Genomic DNA, 20,355 nt, shown 5'->3' on the forward strand with positions numbered 1-20,355 from the left:
ATGATTCTTTCCATCTTCATCACTTATCATGGAGTGTGATTTGCATGACCTTGCTCTGTTGCTGGCAGCAGCCACTACCATTGAGTTGGGCACAGAGTGGGCATGAAAGTATGAGAGCCCTTCAGAGGGTAGCTGGTAGAGCATGTCAGCCTTCTTGGAGATGGGTTCACAAGTGGCATTGGACCACACAGATTGGCGAGTTGCAACAACCCATCCAGGACAGGAAGTGATATTTTACTCTTGGCAGTGGCACCAATTATGTCAAATTCTGGGTGGGAATTCTCTTCCGCTGGTACCATCAGGAGAGTCAAGGTGGCTACCATGTAATCCACCAGGTCTTGAAACTGCATATGCCCATGGGGCTGCATAATTCTGCCTAAACTCAGATAGCAAGAAACAGTAAAGGCAGCAGGCCAGTGCTAAACCTCACCAGAACTGTTCTCAAAATTATAACTCCTGTCCCCCACAGCCACTGTAGGATCTGTGCATCTGAGAGAGGTGAGGAGGAGGCTACTGCAATCTCCATGGGACACTCATCAATATGAGGAAACAGAAAGGGAATTCCCATTGAACCAGGGATAAAGCATAATGAGAGCGGCCAGTCTTGTGTTGCTCCCACAGTAGATCATGCTCACGGCCTGCAGCTCTGGAACCTCAGAGGTCAGTTCCTATAGCGACACACACCAAAACACCACTCGGCTTCACTCTGAAAAATAATCTTTATTGTACACAGGAGCATGTGCCCCAGGAAGCTATACGAGAGAGGTTCAGTCACTGGATTTCAAAGAATCAAGGGGGGAATCCTGCAGGGCACGCTCTCTATAAATACTCATGGGGGAGCACAGATATATGGCTTCAGTGTTCTGGACCTAGCCAGAGGCCCAGTTGCTTTAGGGACAGCAAAGGAACCAGTCCCTGTCTCTTCACAGGCTCAGTTCAGCGACCCTAGAGACCTGGACTAAGAACAGCGTCAGGAGAATTAACTTTCCTCCATTAAACGGTGTGGGGAGGGCATTCTAAAACGAGGAAGGGAGAGGCACACCTTACAAAGTAGATGGCAGCTCTAAGTGAAGGCTTATCTGATAGGTTCCACCCTCCTTTCTCAACTGGAGCAGTCACCACTGTGTTCAGAATCCTCATCTCCAGGTACATTAGTATCTCATTCTCTGTATGGAGCATGTTCAGAGGCTCCGTAGAGAGCTCTGAACTCTGCCATCTACACAATCAGTGGGAACAGGCCCAACTGCCTTTAGAGTGTATGGCATAGGGTACATGCAGCCACCCCAGCAACACCAGTCACAGGCTTCTCCAGAAAGAAGTCTCATGAAGTGGGGGTGGGGCAGAGGCCTTAGGAATCTTCCCCTTACAACAGGGAGGGGTTTGTCTGTGGGGTTCTTGTAATCCATGGAGAGGCCAGACCGCTTGGAGCTATACCCTGTAGCACAAATTATCCAGGTTTAGTCTTTTCAAAGGAAACAGGGTGCAGGAGCAGGACTTCTCTTCTCCTCTCCCCTATCCGCAGCAAGAACTGCACAAGCTTTATAATTAGTGCAATGATTAAATTAGAGATAAAAGGTCAAGTCCCCTATTCGCTTTCAATAATTAAATTTCTGCCCTTCTCCTGCAGGGGCATAACAGCAAATACTTACAAAAGCCCTTAGATGTAAGGCTCAGCATGTCTGCATGCTGCGGTGATTGCCCTTCTCCTGCAGGGAACTCTACTGAGCTGAAACCCAAAAATTAGCCCCACTGAAAAAAGTTATAAAACAGACCCTGATTGGTTTTATATAGTATCCTGTAAAAACTCCACAACTTCCCTTTCTTGTTTTTAATCATCACTAGAAGGGCCCAAGTGGCTGGGTTTAAGATCTGGGGGATCAGCGGGGCGGGAGCTTCCCTCCCTTGCTCATGGACTGGTGCAATCTCCGCAATACGATAGTACTATCTGTGAAAGGGAAGGAACACTGCAGATGGGTAGGGTGAGCCATCACCTGCAAAGCCAATGACCTGTGGACTGAGGGGCAGGTGGCCAATGCCACTTTCTAGGCTGGTACAACCATTGATACCGGCTTGAGTGTAAGCATGACAAGATGCAGTGGTGCCAGTGAACCTTCTGAAGGCACTGGGAGCTGCAGTACATGACAGCATTTTCTCTGCAACCCCCATCACAAATGATTAACAGCTGGAGTGGAGCCATCTGCAGGTGGAAGCTGCAGATTACACCGTCTTCACTCATTCCCAGCCTGAGGAGCCTGGCTCAGAAAAGATGACTTGGTAACACTTCGTGATGGTGTGTGTGAAAGGTTGTCTTCTGGAAACAGACAGACTCCGACCTTCAGCCGCAGCAGCCACCCAGTTGGGCCAGAGCAAGCAGCTCAGGGGTGAGTGCTGGAGACTGCTGGGCTCAGTTGCCCCACAGAGCTAGCTAGGTGGGTGGCCAGCTGGTGTGGGGCACTGGTGACTGCTGGCCCAAAAACCTGTCTGGCACAGGCATGGGGTAAAGGTCTGATGCTCAGGGAGAGACTGTTGGCCCTGCTCACAGGCGGCCTGTAAAGCACAGGAAGAGTAGGATGTGAAGCATGAGCAAATACACGGTCACCAGCAGTGGTAGGCGGGTCCTGGAACAGAAGAGAAAGCGCAGCTGCCGCCACAAACCAGAGTTGCTCCGAGTCTGAGGGGAAGAGTAAAGGAGAAACCAGTTAGTGCCAGTAAGTGCTGAGCCCAGCCACCTGCACTCAAAGCCCCACAGGACATGGGAGACCAGTCCAACAAGGCACAGACATAGAGATCATCGAGGAGGATGCACTAGTCTAACCAATGTTCACAGGTTTCCAACCATGTGATTCCAGCTTCAGAGCCTGATTGACTATGGAGCTGTAGGGTCAATTTGCCATTTAAATGCAGGGTCACCCCCCGCACCACCGACACAGAACTCTGAAGGGCTCCTATCCCACCTAATCCACCTCCTCTCCCATCTCATAAGCCCTGCTCTAGCTCCACCATCCCACCAGGGTAGGAATCACACTGCAAGGGAGACCTTAAAGGCGAAACTGCAAAGCAAGAGTGAAACAGTGTCCCACATATTCCTGTTCTGCTCACCAGCCCTTCCTCTTCATGCTGGTGTGGGGCTTAGCAAACACCTCCCCCCACACACACTCCCCACAAACCCACAGCCTGCTCAAAGAAGGGCTGAGTGGCAGAGTGTACAACACACTCCCTAACATCTGTGCCTATGGGCAAGTCTACACTACAAAATTAAGATGACCTGAATTATGTCAATGTATAGCAGGGGTGGGCAAACTACGTCCCAAGGGCTGCATCTGGCCCTCCAGACGTTTTAATTCGGCCCTCGAGCTCCTGCCAGGAAGCAGGGTCGGGGGCTTGCCCCGCTCCGTGCGGCTCCTGGAAGCATCAGCATGTCCCCCCTCCAACTCCTACGTGGCCAGGAACCGGGGCCAATGGGAGCTGCAGGGGCGGCACCTGTCAATAGGGCAGCAGGCAGAGCTGCCTGGCCACGCCTCCGCATAGAAGCTCGAGGGGGATATCCCGCTGCTTCTGGGAGCTGCTTGAGGTAAGCGCTGCCTGGAGCATGCACCCCTGACTCCTTCCCATACCCCAGCCCCCTGCCCTGATCCCCCTCCCGCCCTCTGAATCCCTCGGTCCCAGCCCTGAACACCTTCCTGTACCCCCAACCCCTCATCCCCAGCCCTACCCCAGAGCTCGCACCCCGAGCCAGAGCTCTCACCCCCTCCCGCACCCCAACCCCCAATTTTGTGAGAATTCATGGCCCGCCATACAATTTCCATACCCATATGTGGCCCTTGGGCCACAAAGTTTGCCCACCCCGATGTACAGCCACCGCAGTAATTGAATTGGTTTCATATGTCCACATTACATTCCTTGTGTCAGCAGTGCGCGTCCTCACCAGGACCACTTGCACTGATTTAACTGCCAGTGTGGCGCATTGTGCGACAGTTTCTGAAAGGCAGCAACAGTCTATGTAAGCAACGCAGTGTCTACAATGATATGGCATACACTTAACTACATCGATTTAAGTGCTACTTGTCTCACAGAGGTAGAGTTAAGTTGGTGTAGTGGGAGAGTTACATCGGTGGGAGCTACATTTCAGTGTAGGCGCTTACAGAGTTAGGTCAATGTAAGCTGCCTTACATTGACCTAACTCTGTACTGTAGACCAGGTCTAAGTTTCAACCCCTTCAGGTGCAGTGTAAGGAAACACAGAATCACAGAAGATTAGGGTTGGAAGAGACCTCAGGAGGTTATCTAGTCCAACCCTCTGCTCAAAGCAGAACCATCCCCAACTAAATCATCCCAGCCAGGGCTTTGTCAAGTTGGGCCTTAAAAACCTCAAAGGATGGAGATTCCACCACCTCCATAGGTAACCCCTTCCAGTGCTTCACCACCCTCCTAGTGAAATAGTTTTTCCTAATATCCAACCTAGACCTCCCCTACTGCAACTTGAGACCATTACTCCTTGTTCTGTCATTTGCCACCACTGAGACCATAGAATCATAGAATATCAGGGTTGGAAGGGACCCCAGAAGGTCATCTAGTCCAACCCCCTGCTCAAAGCAGGACCAATTCCCAGTTAAATCATCCCAGCCAGGGCTTTGTCAAGCCTGACCTTAAAAACCTCTAAGGAAGGAGATTCTACCACCTCCCTAGGTAACGCATTCCAGTGTTTCACCACCCTCTTAGTGAAAAAGTTTTTCCTAATATCCAATCTAAACCTCCCCCACTGCAACTTGAGACCATTACTCCTCATTCTGTCATCTGCTACCATTGAGAACAGTCTAGAACCATCCTCTTTGGAACCCCCTTTCAGGTAGTTGAAAGCAGCTATCAAATCCCCCCTCATTCTTCTCTTCTGCAGGCTAAACAATCCCAGCTCCCTCAGCCTCTCCTCATAAGTCATGTGTTCTAGACCCCTAATCATTTTTGTTGCCCTTCGCTGGACTCTCTCCAATTTTTCCACATCCTTCTTGTAGTGTGGGGCCCAAAATTGGACACAGTACTCCAGATGAGGCCTCACCAATGTCGAATAGAGGGGAACGATCACATCCCTCGATCTGCTCGCTATGCCCCTACTTATACATCCCAAAATGCCATTGGCCTTCTTGGCAACAAGGGCACACTGCTGACTCATATCCAGCTTCTTGTCCACTGTCACCCCTAGGTCCTTTTCCGCAGAACTGCTGCCTAGCCATTTGGTCCCTAGTCTGTAGCGGTGCTTTGGATTCTTCCATCCTAAGTGCAGGACCCTGCACTTATTCTTATTGAACCTCATCAGATTTCTTTTGGCCCAATCCTCCAATTTGTCTAGGTCCTTCTGTATCCTATCCCTCCCCTCCAGCGTATCTACCACTCCTCCCAGTTTAGTATCATCCGCAAATTTGCTGAGAGTGCAATCCACACCATCCTCCAGATCATTTATGAAGATCTTGGACAAAACCGGCCCCAAGACCGACCCTTGGGGCACTCCCCTCGATACCGGCTGCCAACTAGACATGGAGCCATTGATCACTACCCGTTGAGCCCGACAATCTAACCAGCTTTCTACCCATCTTATACTGCATTCATCCAGCCCATACTTCCTTAACTTGCTGACAAGAATACTGTGGGAGACCGTGTCAAAAGCTTTGCTAAAGTCAAGAAACAATACATCCACTGCTTTCCCTTCATCCACAGAACCAGTAATCTCATCATAAAAGGCGATTAGATTAGTCAGGCATGACCTTCCCTTGGTGAATCCATGCTGGCTGTTCCTGACCACTTTCCTCTCATGCAAGTGCTTCAGGATTGATTCTTTGAGGACCTGCTCCATGATTTTTCCAGGGACTGAGGTGAGGCTGACTGGCCTGTAGTTCCCAGGATCCTCCTTCTTCCCTTTTTTAAAGATTGGCACTACATTAGCCTTTTTCCAGGCATCCGGGACTTCCCTGGTTCGCCACGAGTTTTCAAAGATAATGGCCAATGGCTCTGCAATCACAGCCGCCAATTCCTTCAGCACTCTCGGATGCAACTCGTCCGGCCCCATGGACTTGTGCATGTCCAGCTTTTCTAAATAGTCCCTAACCACCTCTATCTCCATAGAGGGCTGGCCATCTCTTCCGCATTTTGTGATGCCCAGCGCAGCAGTCTGGGAGCTGACCTTGTTAGTGAAAACAGAGGCAAAAAAAGCATTGAGTACATTAGCTTTTTCCACATTCTCTGTCACTAGGTTGCCTCCCTCATTCAGTAAGGGGCCCACACTTTCCTTGGCTCTCTTCCTGTTGCCAACATACCTGAAGAAACCCTTCTTGTTACTCTTGACATCTCTTGCTAGCTGCAGCTCCAGGTGCGATTTGGCCCTCCTGATATCATTCCTACATGCCCGAGCAATATTTTTATACTCTTCCCTGGTCATATGTCCAACCTTCCACTTCTTGTAAGCTTCTTTTTTATGTTTAAGATCCGCTAGGATTTCACCATTAAGCCAAGCTGGTCGCCTGCCATATTTACTATTCTTTCGACTCATTGGGATGGTTTGTCCCTGTAACCTCAACAGGGATTCCTTGAAATACAGCCAGCTCTCCTGGACTCCTTTCCCCTTCAAGTTAGTCCCCCAGGGGATCCTGGCCATCTGTTCCCTGAGGGAGTCGAAGTCTGCTTTCCTGAAGTCCAGGGTCCGTATCCTGCTGCTTATCTTTCTTCCCTGCGTCAGGATCCTGAACTCAACCAACTCATGGTCACTGCCTCCCAGATTCCCGTCCACTTTTGCTTCCCCCACTAATTCTACCCGGTTTGTGAGCAGCAGGTCAAGAAAAGCGCCCCCCCTAGTTGGCTCCTCTAGCACTTGCACCAGGAAATTGTCCCCTGAACAGCTGAGCTCCATCCTCTTTGGAACCTCTCTTCACATAGTTGAAGGCTGCTGTCAAATCCCCCCTCACTCTTCTCTTCTACAGACTAAATAAGCCCAGTTCCCTCAGCCTCTCCTCATAAGTCATGCGCCCCAGCCCCCAAATAGTTTTCGTTGCCCGCTGGACTATCTCCAATTTCTCCTTACCTTTTCTGCAGTGAGGGGCCCAAAACTGGACGCAATACTCCAGATGTGGCCTCACCAGTGCCAAACAGAGCGGAATAATCACTTCCCTCGATCTGCTGACAATGCTCTCACTAATGCAGCCCAATATGCCATTAGCTCTCTTGGCAACAAGGGCACACTGTTGACTCATACCCAGCTTCTCGTCCACTGTAAGCCCCAGGTCCTTTTCTGCAGAACTGCCGCTTAACCAGTGGGTCCCCAGCCTGTAGCAGTGCACGGGATTCTTCTGTCCTAAGTGCAGAACTCTGCACTTGTCCTTGTTGAACCTCAGATTTCTTTCTTTCTTAGTGTCATTTGTAAACTTTCTGAGGGTGCAATCCATCCCATCATCCAGATCATTAATGAAGATGTCGAACAAAACCGGCCCCAGGACAGACCCCTTGGGTACTCTGCTTGATACCGGCGGCCAACTAGACATCAAGCTGTTGATCACTACCCGTTGAGCCCAACAATCTAGCTAGCTTTCTATCCATTTTATAGTCCATTCATCCAATCCATACTTTTTTAAACTTGCCGGCAAGAATACTGTGGGAGACCAAATCAAAAGCTTTGCTGAAGTCAATAGATCACGGATATATCTTGATCAACAGATGATAATAAGTGATGATGACAGCACTGCTGAATACTTGAGGTGCTGGGGACTCCATCCTACCCCTTTGGCCAGGCAGCAGGGAACTGGCCTAAGATCATTAACCTGTCCATAGCTTGTGGGCAGGATGCCAGCTTCTGCTGAACGGGTTGTTACGAGCATTGGCACTCAGACACCAGTGCTCTTACAGCATTGGCTTCACTGGGCACCTCAGGTTCCCTGATTCACATTGGCGAGGCTTGAGAATGAGCATGGAATAGTGAAGGGGTGGCCAACCTGTGGCTCCAGAGCCACACGCAGCTCTTCAGAAGTTAATATGCGGCTCCTTGAATAGGTGCCGACTCCAGAGCTGGATCTATAGGTGCCAACTTTCCACTGCTCAACCCCAGGCCCGCCCCTACTCCACCCCTTACCCCAAGGCCCCTGCCCCTTTCTGCCCCCTCCCCGAGCCTGCTGCACCCTTGCTCCTCCCCCCTCCATTCCAGAGTCTCCTGTACACTGTGAAACAGCTGATCGCAGTGGGCAGGAGGCACGGGGAGGGAAGGGGAGGTGCTGATCGTCAGGGCTGCCGGCGGGCAGGAGGTACTGGGGGTAGCGGGGGGTGGCTGATGGGGGTTGCTGATGTATTACTGTGGTTCTCTGGCAATGTACAATGGTAAATTCTGGCTCCTGCTCAGGCTCAGGCTAGCCATGCCTGGAATAGAGTCTGGATGATAACACTCTCCTAGCTATGAGCACAAGGCAGCATCCAGTCACCACAGCACTGCCAGCAGCTCTGATGACTCAGCTGCTAACTCTGGCTGGGCTGTGTTGCTCCAGTGGGTTTGACCTTTCCTCCTGGATTCTCCAGAGGGAACCACTGGGCTCCTCTGCCCAAGAACTCTCTCAATGGGCATTCAACACATATTGAGAGAGCCTGGGCTTCAGCAAGGCCAGCACTCAACATGCAGCTGGTATACAGCTCTGCATCTCCAGTTGCATCTTAGCCAGGCGCTGGGAAGCAAATACAGGTGCTTGGATAGGAATGAGCTTGCTGAGACTCCATCCAGAGAAGACAGGGGACTGGTAAAATGGCGGGATGGTCTCTAGAGATTTCCATTTGGGGATGCTTTTGTGTTCTTATATGGCATTGTGGCCCTACGTGCTCGGCAGGGTAACTAGGACCATCTCGGGTGCCCCAATGACCTGTTTTAGTGATCTCTAGAACAAACACTGCAGGAAGCTGCTCACATGGGTCAACTAGACGCCAGAGCCAGTGCAGAACATGGCTGTTGGCCTGCTGGGCAGTGCTAGCCATAAGAAGTGCATTATTCCAGCTCATGAACTGGCTTCCTAGCCACTTCTGGATGTGGTTCAGTGTATAAGGCCTATATGGTTGCTGTCCTGGCAACTTGCAGCTACCACTGCAGCCATGATCAGGCAACATATAATACTGAGTCCTGCCATGAGTGCAGGAGACTGGACTAGATGACCTCTCAAGGTCACTTCCAGTCCTACCATTCTATGATATTGCGCTTGCTCACACTGAACCGCTGGGTCATTCTCACTGAGTGACCCTTGACTCTGATAATCTGAGATTTTTGACCTTCTGGGCACAGAGTAAGGTCCATCCCTTTGGAGGGGGAGGGGTCTAACTATTGCACTTTGTACATAAGACTATGGACATAGGGATAGGTACATTTTACTGAGACCATAAGCCCTCTCTGCACAATCAGCTGCTGCTTTCTTTTATTTAGAACTTTGGGCAAATATTACAAGATCCTGCAAGAGGGGAGAAGCCCCTGAGGAACCTCCAGGAGCCCAACCAGTTCCCAAGGTCACAGTTGCAAGAGTCATATATGTAGCTGCAGACCCTGAGTGATGCAGGGTGTGGAGATATTTTGAGCCATGCAGTGGGAGTGGCAGGTTCTAGAGGCTATGAACTATATCCAGTGCTTAGAATCAACATGGTTCCATTCCCCATGTTCTGGCCACATTCCTCTGCAGCAGCAGTTATTCACATGTCCTGCATTATGAAACTAGTTCCCTTGACACAGCCACTGCAGTAGTATTCTTACCTTGCTAAAGGAACTGTCCATGGGGTCAATCAGCAAGGAGTGTTCATGGGGTGGAGACACATCAATGCTGGAACCCAGAGCAGATGCCCATTCACTTGACTCCAACCTGCAGAAGACAGAGAAACATTCATTAACTGCTAGAACACACACTGCAGCAAGCTCCTCACATGGGTCACCTAGAAGCCAGAACCAGTGCAGAACACGGCTGTTGGCCTGCTGGGCAGTGATAGCCACAAACAGTGCATTACTCCCGCGCATGCATTGGCTTCCTAGCCACTTCTGGGTGTGATTCAAGAGCCTGGTGTTTAAGGCCTATATGATTAGGCCTCAACTAGAGTATTGTGTCCAGTTCTGGGCACCACATTTCAGGAAAGATGTGGACAAAATGGAGAAAGTCAAAAGAACAACAACAAAAATGATTAAAGATCTAGAAAACACGACCTATGGGGAAAGATTGAAAAAACTGGATTTGTTTAGTCTGGAGAAGAGAAGACAGAGGGGACATGATAACAGTTTTCAAGTACATAAAAGGTTGTTTCAAGGAGGAGGGAGAAAAATTGTTCTCCTTAACCTCTGGGGATAGGACAAGAAGCAATGGGCTTAAATTGCAGCAAGGGAAAACTTTGAGTCAGGGTGGTTAAGCACTGGAATAAATTGCCTAGAGATGTTACGAAATCTCTGATATTGGAGATTTTTAAAAGCAGGTTAGACAAACACCTGTCAGGGATGATCTAGAGAATACTTAATCATGCCTTGAGTGCAGGGAACTGGACTAGATGACCCACTGAGGTCCTGTCTAGTATTCTATGATTAATAGGTTTCAGTGCCCTGACCAGTGCTCTGGACACACAATGAGATAATAGGAAACCACAAACAATAGGCCATGATGCCTACAAGGAATCGTTCAGTCAGTAAAGGCACGATTATGGCATCACTTGAGGAGAACTCATTTGTAAAAACCTGGTACCCCCGGGAATCCAAATTACTTACCAGCTCCCTGTGGAAGGACATGACCTTAGTTCCAGCCCTACCCCAACTTCCCATTGTTTGAGTCTTATTTCAAATTAACTTGTGAGCTCATTGGGGCAGGAGCCATGTCTGGTGGAGTGTCTGTGAAGCACCCAGCACAATGGGCCTGATCCTGAGCGAGGAATCTGGGCACTGCCATAATACAGATAAGGCTCAAAAAGCTCTGGTGGCCAGGGCAGACTAATGGAGATTCCCTACCCACAGGTGGAAAAACTGTCCTAGATTTCAGACAGAAACCTTCCTTGCTCAGAAATGACTGGGAATTACCATAAGGCTTCCTTTAAAACTGGGATTTTAAGGAAAAATCATGACCAACTTTCAGCCTTTCCAATGTGGAGCCCGGATTTCGCAGTGATGGACATTCTATAAAAAGCAGAGATGGACAGACAGCTAGAAACTTGGTGATGCACTAAGGTAACACAGCTTGCATGATTAGAAACACTCCACCTCCTGATCTGATCCTGTGCTGCTGAGAAAGCCTCCTCTGCAGCAAGACGCTGGTCTCGTTCCTCATGCAGCTGCTCTTCCAAACGCCTCAGGTCCTGCTTTGTGCTGCTGTGCAGATGTTTGGCCTCTGATAACCTGGTAGAAAATAGAACACTGAAATGCCCAAAATGTCTCTCTGGAGACCTCTGCTTATATTGTATTCACTGCTCTAGTACATGGAGAGTCTCTCCCTTGTCTCCACAAACAGGTGGGTTTTATTTACTTACTGTGGGAATGCTGAGATGAGGAGGTGAATCTTGCATTAAGCCATGAAGGTCAATGGAGAAAAGGAGTTCCATAGCCCTGGGCTCCATCACCCACTCCCACCTTTAGTTCCATTATTCCCAAGGAGCACAGTTATCATAGTAGGTATCAGTCCCAGAGGCAGCCCTGGTCCAGCTCATTGAGAGCCTTAAGATTGAGACCAGGACCATAAATGTAACTCAATATCTACTGATGAGCCAACATAGTGAATGGGGAGCTAAGCTGACCCGCACTGGGCAGCAGCAATTGCTACATGTTGCAGTCAGTGTCTGTGGTTTCATCTAAAGGAATAGTGAGTCACAACAACTGAGTGCACCTCAGAGATTCCAGAAGGTTCTAGGGTGCTACAGCAGGACTCAGACTTTTCCCTGCCCCACTGGGCATCAGCCAAGGTCCTGTGTCAGGATTTACACCCTTCCCTCTGTCCTTACCTTAGCTGTAATTCCTGCAATTCTGGAGTGTAACACTCTCTTTGAAGTTCGTTCTTTTCCTGAGGGGCTCCTGGAGCAGCATCTGTCACGAGTGACCTCTGAAACAGAGTATATGTGCGGCAAGGCATCAAGTGCTGGGCAGGGCAATCAGTAAAGCAATGGGAGAGCCGGATTAAAGTCTCAAACAGAACAGAGTCCAGACCAGCTGCCATGTCATACAGCAAAGAAAGTCTGCAGTGAGAATTGCCCTTCAATTCACCTAGGCTGTCACAAGGAATACACCACCTTCCCTCCATTACTCCACCCCTTACCATATCCTTGTTTGGGGATTGCAGCTCCTGCAGCTGCCTCTCCAGGGCCATGCAGCGGTTCAGGACCTCACGGCAGTGCTGGTGGCTCTCACGGAGATTCTGGCTGCTGCCCCGCAGCTGGATAGAGAGTGCATTTTTCTCCTCAAAGATCTGAGAGAGCTGGGAAGAAGACCGAGCAAAGATGCTAAAACAGAATTTCTGAGAGAAGCTGCTCCCCTTGGCATCCACAGAAAAAGAGCTTTATTAGGAAGGTAGGGATTGTCAGACTCAATCAGATCCAAGACTCATGCGGTCCTGGATCCATCCCTGATAGTGGCCAGTACCTGATGCTTCAGAGGAAGGTACAAGAACCTCACAATAGCAGATGAGGAATAATCTGCCCCCAGATTAGGTCTCATCCTGATCTTCAGTAGTTAGAGGTTGGTTTTAGCACTGAAGCAGGAGGCTTAATATCCCTTCTAAAATTTGTGTTAGCAATAACTCTTATAACGTTAGATATTCTTATCAACATAAATGTCCAAATCCCTCTTTGAATCCTGTTAACTTCTTCGGCTCAGTGACTTCCATATTAGTTTATATGGGAATGAGATGGCTTCTGTTAGATGGGGTGGGATCTGAGTTACTACAAAAAATTCTCTCCTGGGTATCTGGCTGGTGAATCTTGCCCATATGCTCAGGGTTTAGCTGATCGCCATATTTGGGTTCGGGAAAAAATTTTCCTCCAGGGCAGATTGGAAGAGGCCCTGGAGGTTTTTCGCCTTCCTCTGTAGCATGGGGCACAGGTCACTTGCTGGAGGATTCTCTGCTCCTTGAAGTCTTTAAATCACGATTTGAGGACTTCAATAGCTCAGACATAGGTGAGAGGTTTTTCGCAGGAGTGGGTGGGTGAGATTCTGTGGCCTGCATTGTGCAGGAGGTTGGACTAGATGATCATAATGGTCCCTTCTGATCTTAGTATCTATGAACCCGTAAGGCTGCAGAAGGCAGACAGGGGGCACTAAAGATCAATGACCTAAATTGATAGAAACTGACGGACTTGTGGCCCATTTTCCTTATATAATCTACCTCCCTGCTCTTAGAATCATAGAATCATAGAATATCAGGGTTGGAAGGGACCCCAGAAGGTCATCTAGTCCAACCCCCTGCTCAAAGCAGGACCAATTCCCAGTTAAATCATCCCAGCCAGGGCTTTGTCAAGCCTGACCTTAAAAACCTCTAAGGAAGGAGATTCTACCACCTCCCTAGGTAACGCATTCCAGTGTTTCACCACCCTCTTAGTGAAAAAGTTTTTCCTAATATCCAATTTAAACCTCCCCCACTGCAACTTGAGACCATTACTCCTCGTTCTGTCATCTGCTACCATTGAGAACAGTCTAGAGCCATCCTCTTTGGAACCCCCTTTCAGGTAGTTGAAAGCAGCTATCAAATCCCCCCTCATTCTTCTCTTCTGCAGGCTAAACAATCCCAGCTCCCTCAGCCTCTCCTCATAACTCATGTGTTCCAGTCCCCTAATCATTTTTGTTGCCCTTCGCTGGACTCTCTCCAATTTATCCACATCCTTCTTGAAGTGTGGGGCCCAAAACTGGACACAGTACTCCAGATGAGGCCTCACCAATGTCGAATAGAGGGGAACGATCACGTCCCTCGATCTGCTCGCTATGCCCCTACTTATACATCCCAAAATGCCATTGGCTTTCTTGGCAACAAGGGCACACTGCTGACTCATATCCAGCTTCTCGTCCACTGTCACCCCTAGGTCCTTTTCCGGCTCTTGGCTCTCAACGAAGCATTTGAGAGTAAGGACCAGCAGCAGAAGGGAACTGGCGTGGGGAAGGTCTTTCTGCTGGAGAGAGGATGGGTCACACTGGGTAGTGAGAGAGGGAAGACTGCAGAGATTTAAAAAAACAAAACAAACTCAGCAATGAGGCAAGTGATAAGGGGCCACAGTCAAGATAAAAGCCATGCAATTTATTTCACTGAAACTAGACTTCATGTAATCAGGATGGCTATTTTATAAAGATGCCCCCCAGAGAGCAGGCTTAGCCCTTAAAGAATGATGATGACTGCTGCTTTATTGGGACTACACTGGTGCAGATCGTACTGAATGCTGAGGGGTTTAGGTGGTGCAAAGTAGGCAGAATACAAAATGCCCAGCTCCAGGCTTAATACTGAGTTTGCCAAGTAAAGTTTCTGGAAAAATTCAGTGAGCAGAATTTTATATGTGTCTGAGATTTGAATGTGTCCACGATCCCTGGATCATTCAGTGCCCAGGGTGGATGGTGAATAAGGCACTGTTGTGTAGTAAATGAGGCTGTTGTCTGTTGGATAATTTGCTGCAGAAGCTGAAACGTATGTTGTGACTAACATAGGGGACTGCACCAAAATGCACAGGAACAAGGGACCACAATTAAAGCATGCACAGGCCACCATAATTCTACCATTTTCTAACTTTTGAGTGCTTGACTTTGCAGTTCTGATAATTTTCTTTTGTACATCGTTGCTTGTTTCTTTACGCAAAGAGAGATGACCCAAAACGTATGGAATGCAAGCAGAGGAGAAGCTGTCCGGGATCTGTTTCTTACCAGTTGGCAGGAACTGTGTCACAATGTGAATGTGAAAAGGACGCTTGGTGCCAGGGCCACAGACTGTCATCGGGACTGAATTAAAGCAATTTGGAGCCTTACGCACACCAAGATATAGGGCCCTCCAGAGGTCTAGTCCCACAATATAGCCCTGTACCCCACCTGGAGTGGCAGGAGGCCCTCATCCCATCCCAGAGAGCTCAGGGGCAGCCACATCAGGAAATTTTTCCCATCCAGGAATGGCAGCTGGGATCCTTCACCCTCTGGGAGCAGCAAGGGCCCCCTTCTCTCTCCCAGGAAGGCAGGAATAGCAGCAAGTGCCCATCCCCACTGTCCTTCAATACCTATCCCACTGCCAGACTGTCTCTGCTTGGGTGAGGGTTGTGGTGGTCGAGGACTCCCTCCTCAGGGGGACTGAGTCATCTATCTACAGCCCCGACCGGGAAAACCAAGAAGTCTGCTGCTTGCCAGGAGCTAGGATCACAATGTGATGGAGAGACTGCCGAGACTCATCAAGCCCTCGGATCGCTACCCCTTCCTGCTCCTCTACGTGGGCACCAATGATACTGCCAAGAATGACCTTGAGTGGATCACTGCAGACTACGTGGCATTGGGAAGAAGAATAAAGGAGTCTGAGGCGCAAGCGGTGTTCTCGTCCATCCTCTTCATGGAAGGAAAAGGCCTGGGTAGAGACCGTCGAATAGTGGAAGTCAACGAATGCTGGCGATCAGCGGGTTATCTCAAGTGCCTATACACAAATGCAAGAAGCCAGGGAAACAAGCAGGGAGAACTGGAAGTCCTGGCACAGTAAAGAAATTATGATGTGATTGGAATAACAGAGACTTGGTGGGATAACTCACATGACTGGAGTACTGTCATGGATGGATATAAACTGTTCAGGAAGGACAGGCAGGGCAGAAAAGGTGGGGGAGTTGCACTGTATGTAAGGAAGCAGTATGACTGCTCAGAGCTCCGGTATGAAACTGCAGAAAAACCTGAGTGTCTCTGGATTAAGTTTAGAAGCGTGAGCAACAAGGGTGATGTCGTGGTGGGAGTCTGCTATAGACCACCAGACCAGGGGAAGGAGGTGGACGAGGCTTTCTTCCGGCAACTAACGGAAGATACTAGATCGCAGGCCCTGGTTTTTATGGGAGACTTCAATCATCCTGATATCTGCTGGGAGAGCAATACAGCGGTGCACAGACAAACTAAGAAGTTTTTGAAAAGTGTAGGGGACAATTTCCTGGTGCAAGTGCTGGAGGAACCAAGTAGGGGCAGAGCTCTTCTTGACCTGCTGCTCACAAACCAGGAAGAATTAGTAGGGGAAGCAAAAGTGGAGGGGAACCTGGGAGGCAGTGACCATGAGGTGGTCGAGTTCAGGATCCTGACCGAAGGAAGAAAGGAGAGCAGCAGAATACAGACTCTGGACTTCAGAAAAGCAGACACTGACTCCCCCAGGGAACTGATGGGCAGGAACCCCTGGGAGAATAACATGAGGGGGAATGGAGTCCAGGAGAGCTGGCTGTATTTTAAAGAATCCTTATTGAGGTTACAGGAACAAACAATCCTGATGTGTAGAAAGAATAGTAAATATGGCAGGCGACCAGCTTGGCTTAACAGTGAAATCCTTGCTGATCTTAAACACAAAAAAGAAGCTTACAAGAAGTGGAAGACTGGACAAATGACCAGGGAGGAGTATAAAAATATTGCTCAGGCATGCAGGAGTGAAATCAGGAAGGCCAAAGCACACCTGGAGTTGCAGCTGCCAGGAGATGTTAAGAGTAACAAGAAGGGTTTCTTCAGGTATGTTAGCAACAAGAAGAAAGTCAAGGAAAGTGTGGGCCCCTTACTGAATGAGGGAGGCAACCTAGTGACAGAGGATATGGAAAAAGCTAATGTACCCAATGCTTTTTTTGCCTCTGTCTTCACGATCAAGGTCAGCTCCCAGTGTGCTGCACTGGTCAGCACAGCATGGGGAAGAGGTGACCAGCCCTCTGTGGAGAAAGAAGTGGTTCGGGACAATTTAGAAAAGCTGGACGAGTACAAGTCCATGGGGCCGGATGCGCTGCACCCGAGAGCACTAAAGGAGTTGGCGGATGTGATTGCAGAGCCATTGGCCATTATCTTTGAAAACTCATGGCGATCGGGGGAGGTCCAGGACGCTGGAAAAAGGCTAATGTAGTGCCCATCTTTAAAAAAGGGGAGGAGGAGGATCCGGGGAACTACAGGCCAGTCAGCCTCACCTCGATCCCTGGAAAAATCATGGAGCAGGTCCTCAAGGAATCAATTCTGAAGCACTTAGAGGAGGGGAAAGTGATCAGGAACAGTCAGCATGGATTCACCAAGAGCAAGTCATGCCTGACTAATCTATTTGCCTTCTATGATGAGATAACTGGCTCTGTGGATGAGGGGAAAGCAGTGGACATGTTATTCCTTGACTTTAGCAAAGCTTTTGACACTGTCTGCCACAGTATTCTTGCCAGCAAGTTAAAGAAGTATGGGCTGGATGAATGGACTATAAGGTGGATAGAAAGCTGGCTAGATAGTCGGGCTCAACGGGTAGTGATCAGTGGCTCCATGTCTAGTTGGCAGCCAGCATCAAGCGGAGTGCCCCAAGTGTTGGTCCTGGGGCCGGTTTTGTTCAGTATCTTCCTTAATGATCTGGAGGAAGGCTTGGACTGCACCCTCAGCAAGTTTGCAGATGACACTAAACTGGGAGGAGTGGTAGATACGCTGGAAGGTAGGGATAGGATACAGAGGGTCCTAGACAAATTAGAGGATTGGGCCAAAAGAAATCTGGTGAGGTTCAACTAGAACAAGTGCAGAGTCCTGCACTTAGGACGGAAGAATCCCATGCACCGCTACAGACTAGGGACCAAAGGGCTAGGCAGCAGTTCTGCAGAAAAGGACCTAGGGGTGACGGTGAACGAGAAGATGGATATGAGTCAACAGGAGGGTTGATATGAGTCACTAGGAGGGTGGTGAAGCATTGGAATGCATTACCTAGGGAGGTGATGGAATCTCCTTCCTTTGAGGTTTTTAAGGTCAGGCTTGACAAGCCGTGGCTGGGATGATTTAGTTGGGGATTGGTCCTGCTTTGAGCAGGGGGTTGGACTAGATGACCTCCTGAGGTCCCTTCCAACCCTGATATTCTATGATCCCATGTGGGCTGGGTCTGCTATACTCTTCTCCTTCTGCCATATAAAACCCTTGTCTGGGATGGGTTGTCTGTGCCTTTAAAGCAGTGGGTCAGAGTTAACACTCCATTGAGATGCATGGGACAGTTCCTCCCTTTTGGAGCTATTATCTCAGGTTGTCTGCAAACTCAGTCAGTGTATTGGTTACACTCAGGCCACAGTTTCTAGCTTTTCTTCACAACCATAAGGGCAAGGAACTTCTCTTTTAAAAAAAAAAAAGTAACTCCTACACTGATGTAATCATACGACTCCAGGAGTTGGGGCCCTAGACACAGGCCCATAGTGCTTATGCCTTAATACAGTCCTGGCTAACGGAGAAGTAAGAGATTGATTTGGCTCCATCCAGTCCATCTCCCAGAAGCTAGTGCAGGACTGTTCCCTAGCTATAGTTATTAGTATTTTGCCCAGTTTAAAGTGTCCCCAGTGTTGGGGCTCCCCGCCACAGAAGACAGTTCATGAACTGGATTCATCTCCCTAATGGGGAGTGACAGGGCCTGACCCTTCCTCTGGGACCATTCCCAGGCAGATCCACCCCTGTGCCAGGGAGAAACGGGGCCCCAGCTCTTCCCCTGGGGATGATTCTCTGGCTGGACCCATGGCCCTGTCAAGGTGTGATGGGGCCCCCAGTTCTTCTCTAGGGAAGCTGTTCTGCAGCCCAACAGCTTTTCCTGATATCCACCCCGAATCTCATTACTTCTCCGGTGGGGGTCTGTAGGCTCTGGGACAGAAGTTTGTTCTCCCCAAACCCTACATTCCCAGCACAAGCGCCTTAAGCAGGGAGAGGTCTGCTCCTTCCTCCAAGTCCTAGAGGAGGTCTGTTCTCTTCCTTGTCCCAAGTTCCATGAGCAGGCAGAGGCAACTTGCTGTACCTTACTGTTTAACTGTTGAATTCTCAGCTCCTTTTGGTGCAGTTCTTTCAGGCTGTCACCCAGTTGGACCCGGAGGTGATCTGTTTCGGATTCTAGGCTGGACGGGTCCCCTCCCAAAGTTTCACTGGAGCTGGGGGTCTCTGGAGAAGTCTGCCAAGAAAAGAGTGATGAAAGTACCTATTGCTGAGATCTCTTTGTTGAATCCCATTCCCTTTTTAACCACACACCTGTCTGGTGTACAAGTCACAAAACCTTCCATTGATCCTATATCTGGAACATTGCTTGCCAGTGCCAAAGGGGTGAGAGTAAATGGCCACAGCACAAAGGGCAGCTGAAGAGCAGAACAATTAGTGAAAGTTCAGTTGGCTTACACATGGGACTCTTGAACTTCCCTGTTTGCCCAACAGCCTCCTTAGAGATCTGCAGCAGCAATGGCTCAAAAGACACCAGTATATGGATGGGAATGTGCAAGAGCATCAGCAAAGCCATCCTTGCCCCTATGGCTCTTCAGTTTAGAGAACAAAGAAACTGGCACTCTGCCTCCCTTTCCTTCACATGATCCATGCAAGAACTCCACACCTGTACACTGTATTGTTCCCACTTGGATCTATAGATCGTAAGGTCTCGGAGACAGTGGCTTTGTCGACCGCACTAAATACTCAACTTCAGCTTAAAGTATGAAATCAGCAGCAGAGAACATCCTTATTTGGCAGCTTGCTATCCTAAGAGAGCTTCTTAAAGCACTATCCCCAAACACAGCTCTTCCCATTTTTTTTGTTGATACCTTGAGTGGTTGCTTGAGATCAGCATTGCTAAGTATTTACAGTGCTACTGAACAGGGACCCATGAATCAGGAATTCCTGAGATCTCATCCCAGTCTGGCATGGACATCATCTGTAGCCTTAGTCAAGCCACACCTTCTGCCCCAGTGTCTCCATCTGCTAAATGCGGATAATTCTCACTAGTCCACGTCACAGGGATATTGAGAGGACTGATAATTGTACAGCACTTTGCACGTGAACAACAACAAATAAGTGGTAGGGATTATTATATAAGTAACAAACAACCCTCAGAGCCTCTGGATCTGGAACCTTTTATATGGCTGCTGCTGGGACACTGAGGGTCCCAAACCTCTTAACACACCAGCATGCTTGTGCCAAAGAGAATTCTCTATAGTCAGAGTCATAGAAATTATCTATCTGAGGTACACCTAGAGCACCCATCATTGGTCCAGTGCGAGATTCAAGTAAGGAACTGATGTGGTGATGGGCCTAACCCATAACAGGGATCTAAGGGATGATCTGTCAAGTTTCTGAGAACCTGTAAGAGGGAACCAGAACCCAGTTTCTGGGGATGTTAGCACAGCAATACCTGTTCTGACAGGTTCATGTCTGCATTCTCTCCGCATTATAGGAGGAGAGATTTCTGGTGCTGGA

The 20,355-nt window shown here is 49.1% G+C and overlaps 1 protein-coding gene across 3 annotated transcripts in view; it reads right to left on the reverse strand.

The window, feature by feature from the left end:
- Positions 1–700: 700 nt before the first annotated feature.
- GOLGB1 (golgin B1) overlaps positions 701–20,355 on the reverse strand; it is a 114,878-nt gene continuing 95,223 nt past the window's right edge. Inside the window, exons 18-23 of one of the 3 annotated variants that reach the window (XM_084634094.1) lie at positions 18,920–19,069; positions 12,272–12,430; positions 11,961–12,058; positions 11,227–11,361; positions 9,751–9,856; positions 701–2,671 (exon numbers count right to left, since the gene is read on the reverse strand). In XM_084634094.1, the coding sequence (XP_084490220.1) occupies positions 2,537–2,671; positions 9,751–9,856; positions 11,227–11,361; positions 11,961–12,058; positions 12,272–12,430; positions 18,920–19,069 (783 nt within the window). In that variant the 3' untranslated portion in view covers positions 701–2,536. Of the gene's footprint in view, positions 2,672–9,750; positions 9,857–11,226; positions 11,362–11,960; positions 12,431–18,919; positions 19,070–20,355 lie in introns of all 3 variants that reach the window. The other 2 variants (XM_084634095.1, XM_084634093.1) reach the window with 2 other exon arrangements.

Source organism: Lepidochelys olivacea, assembly GCF_965140295.1.
Source record: "Lepidochelys olivacea isolate rLepOli2 genome assembly, chromosome: 1".
Classification (NCBI taxonomy): Eukaryota; Metazoa; Chordata; order Testudines; family Cheloniidae; genus Lepidochelys; species Lepidochelys olivacea.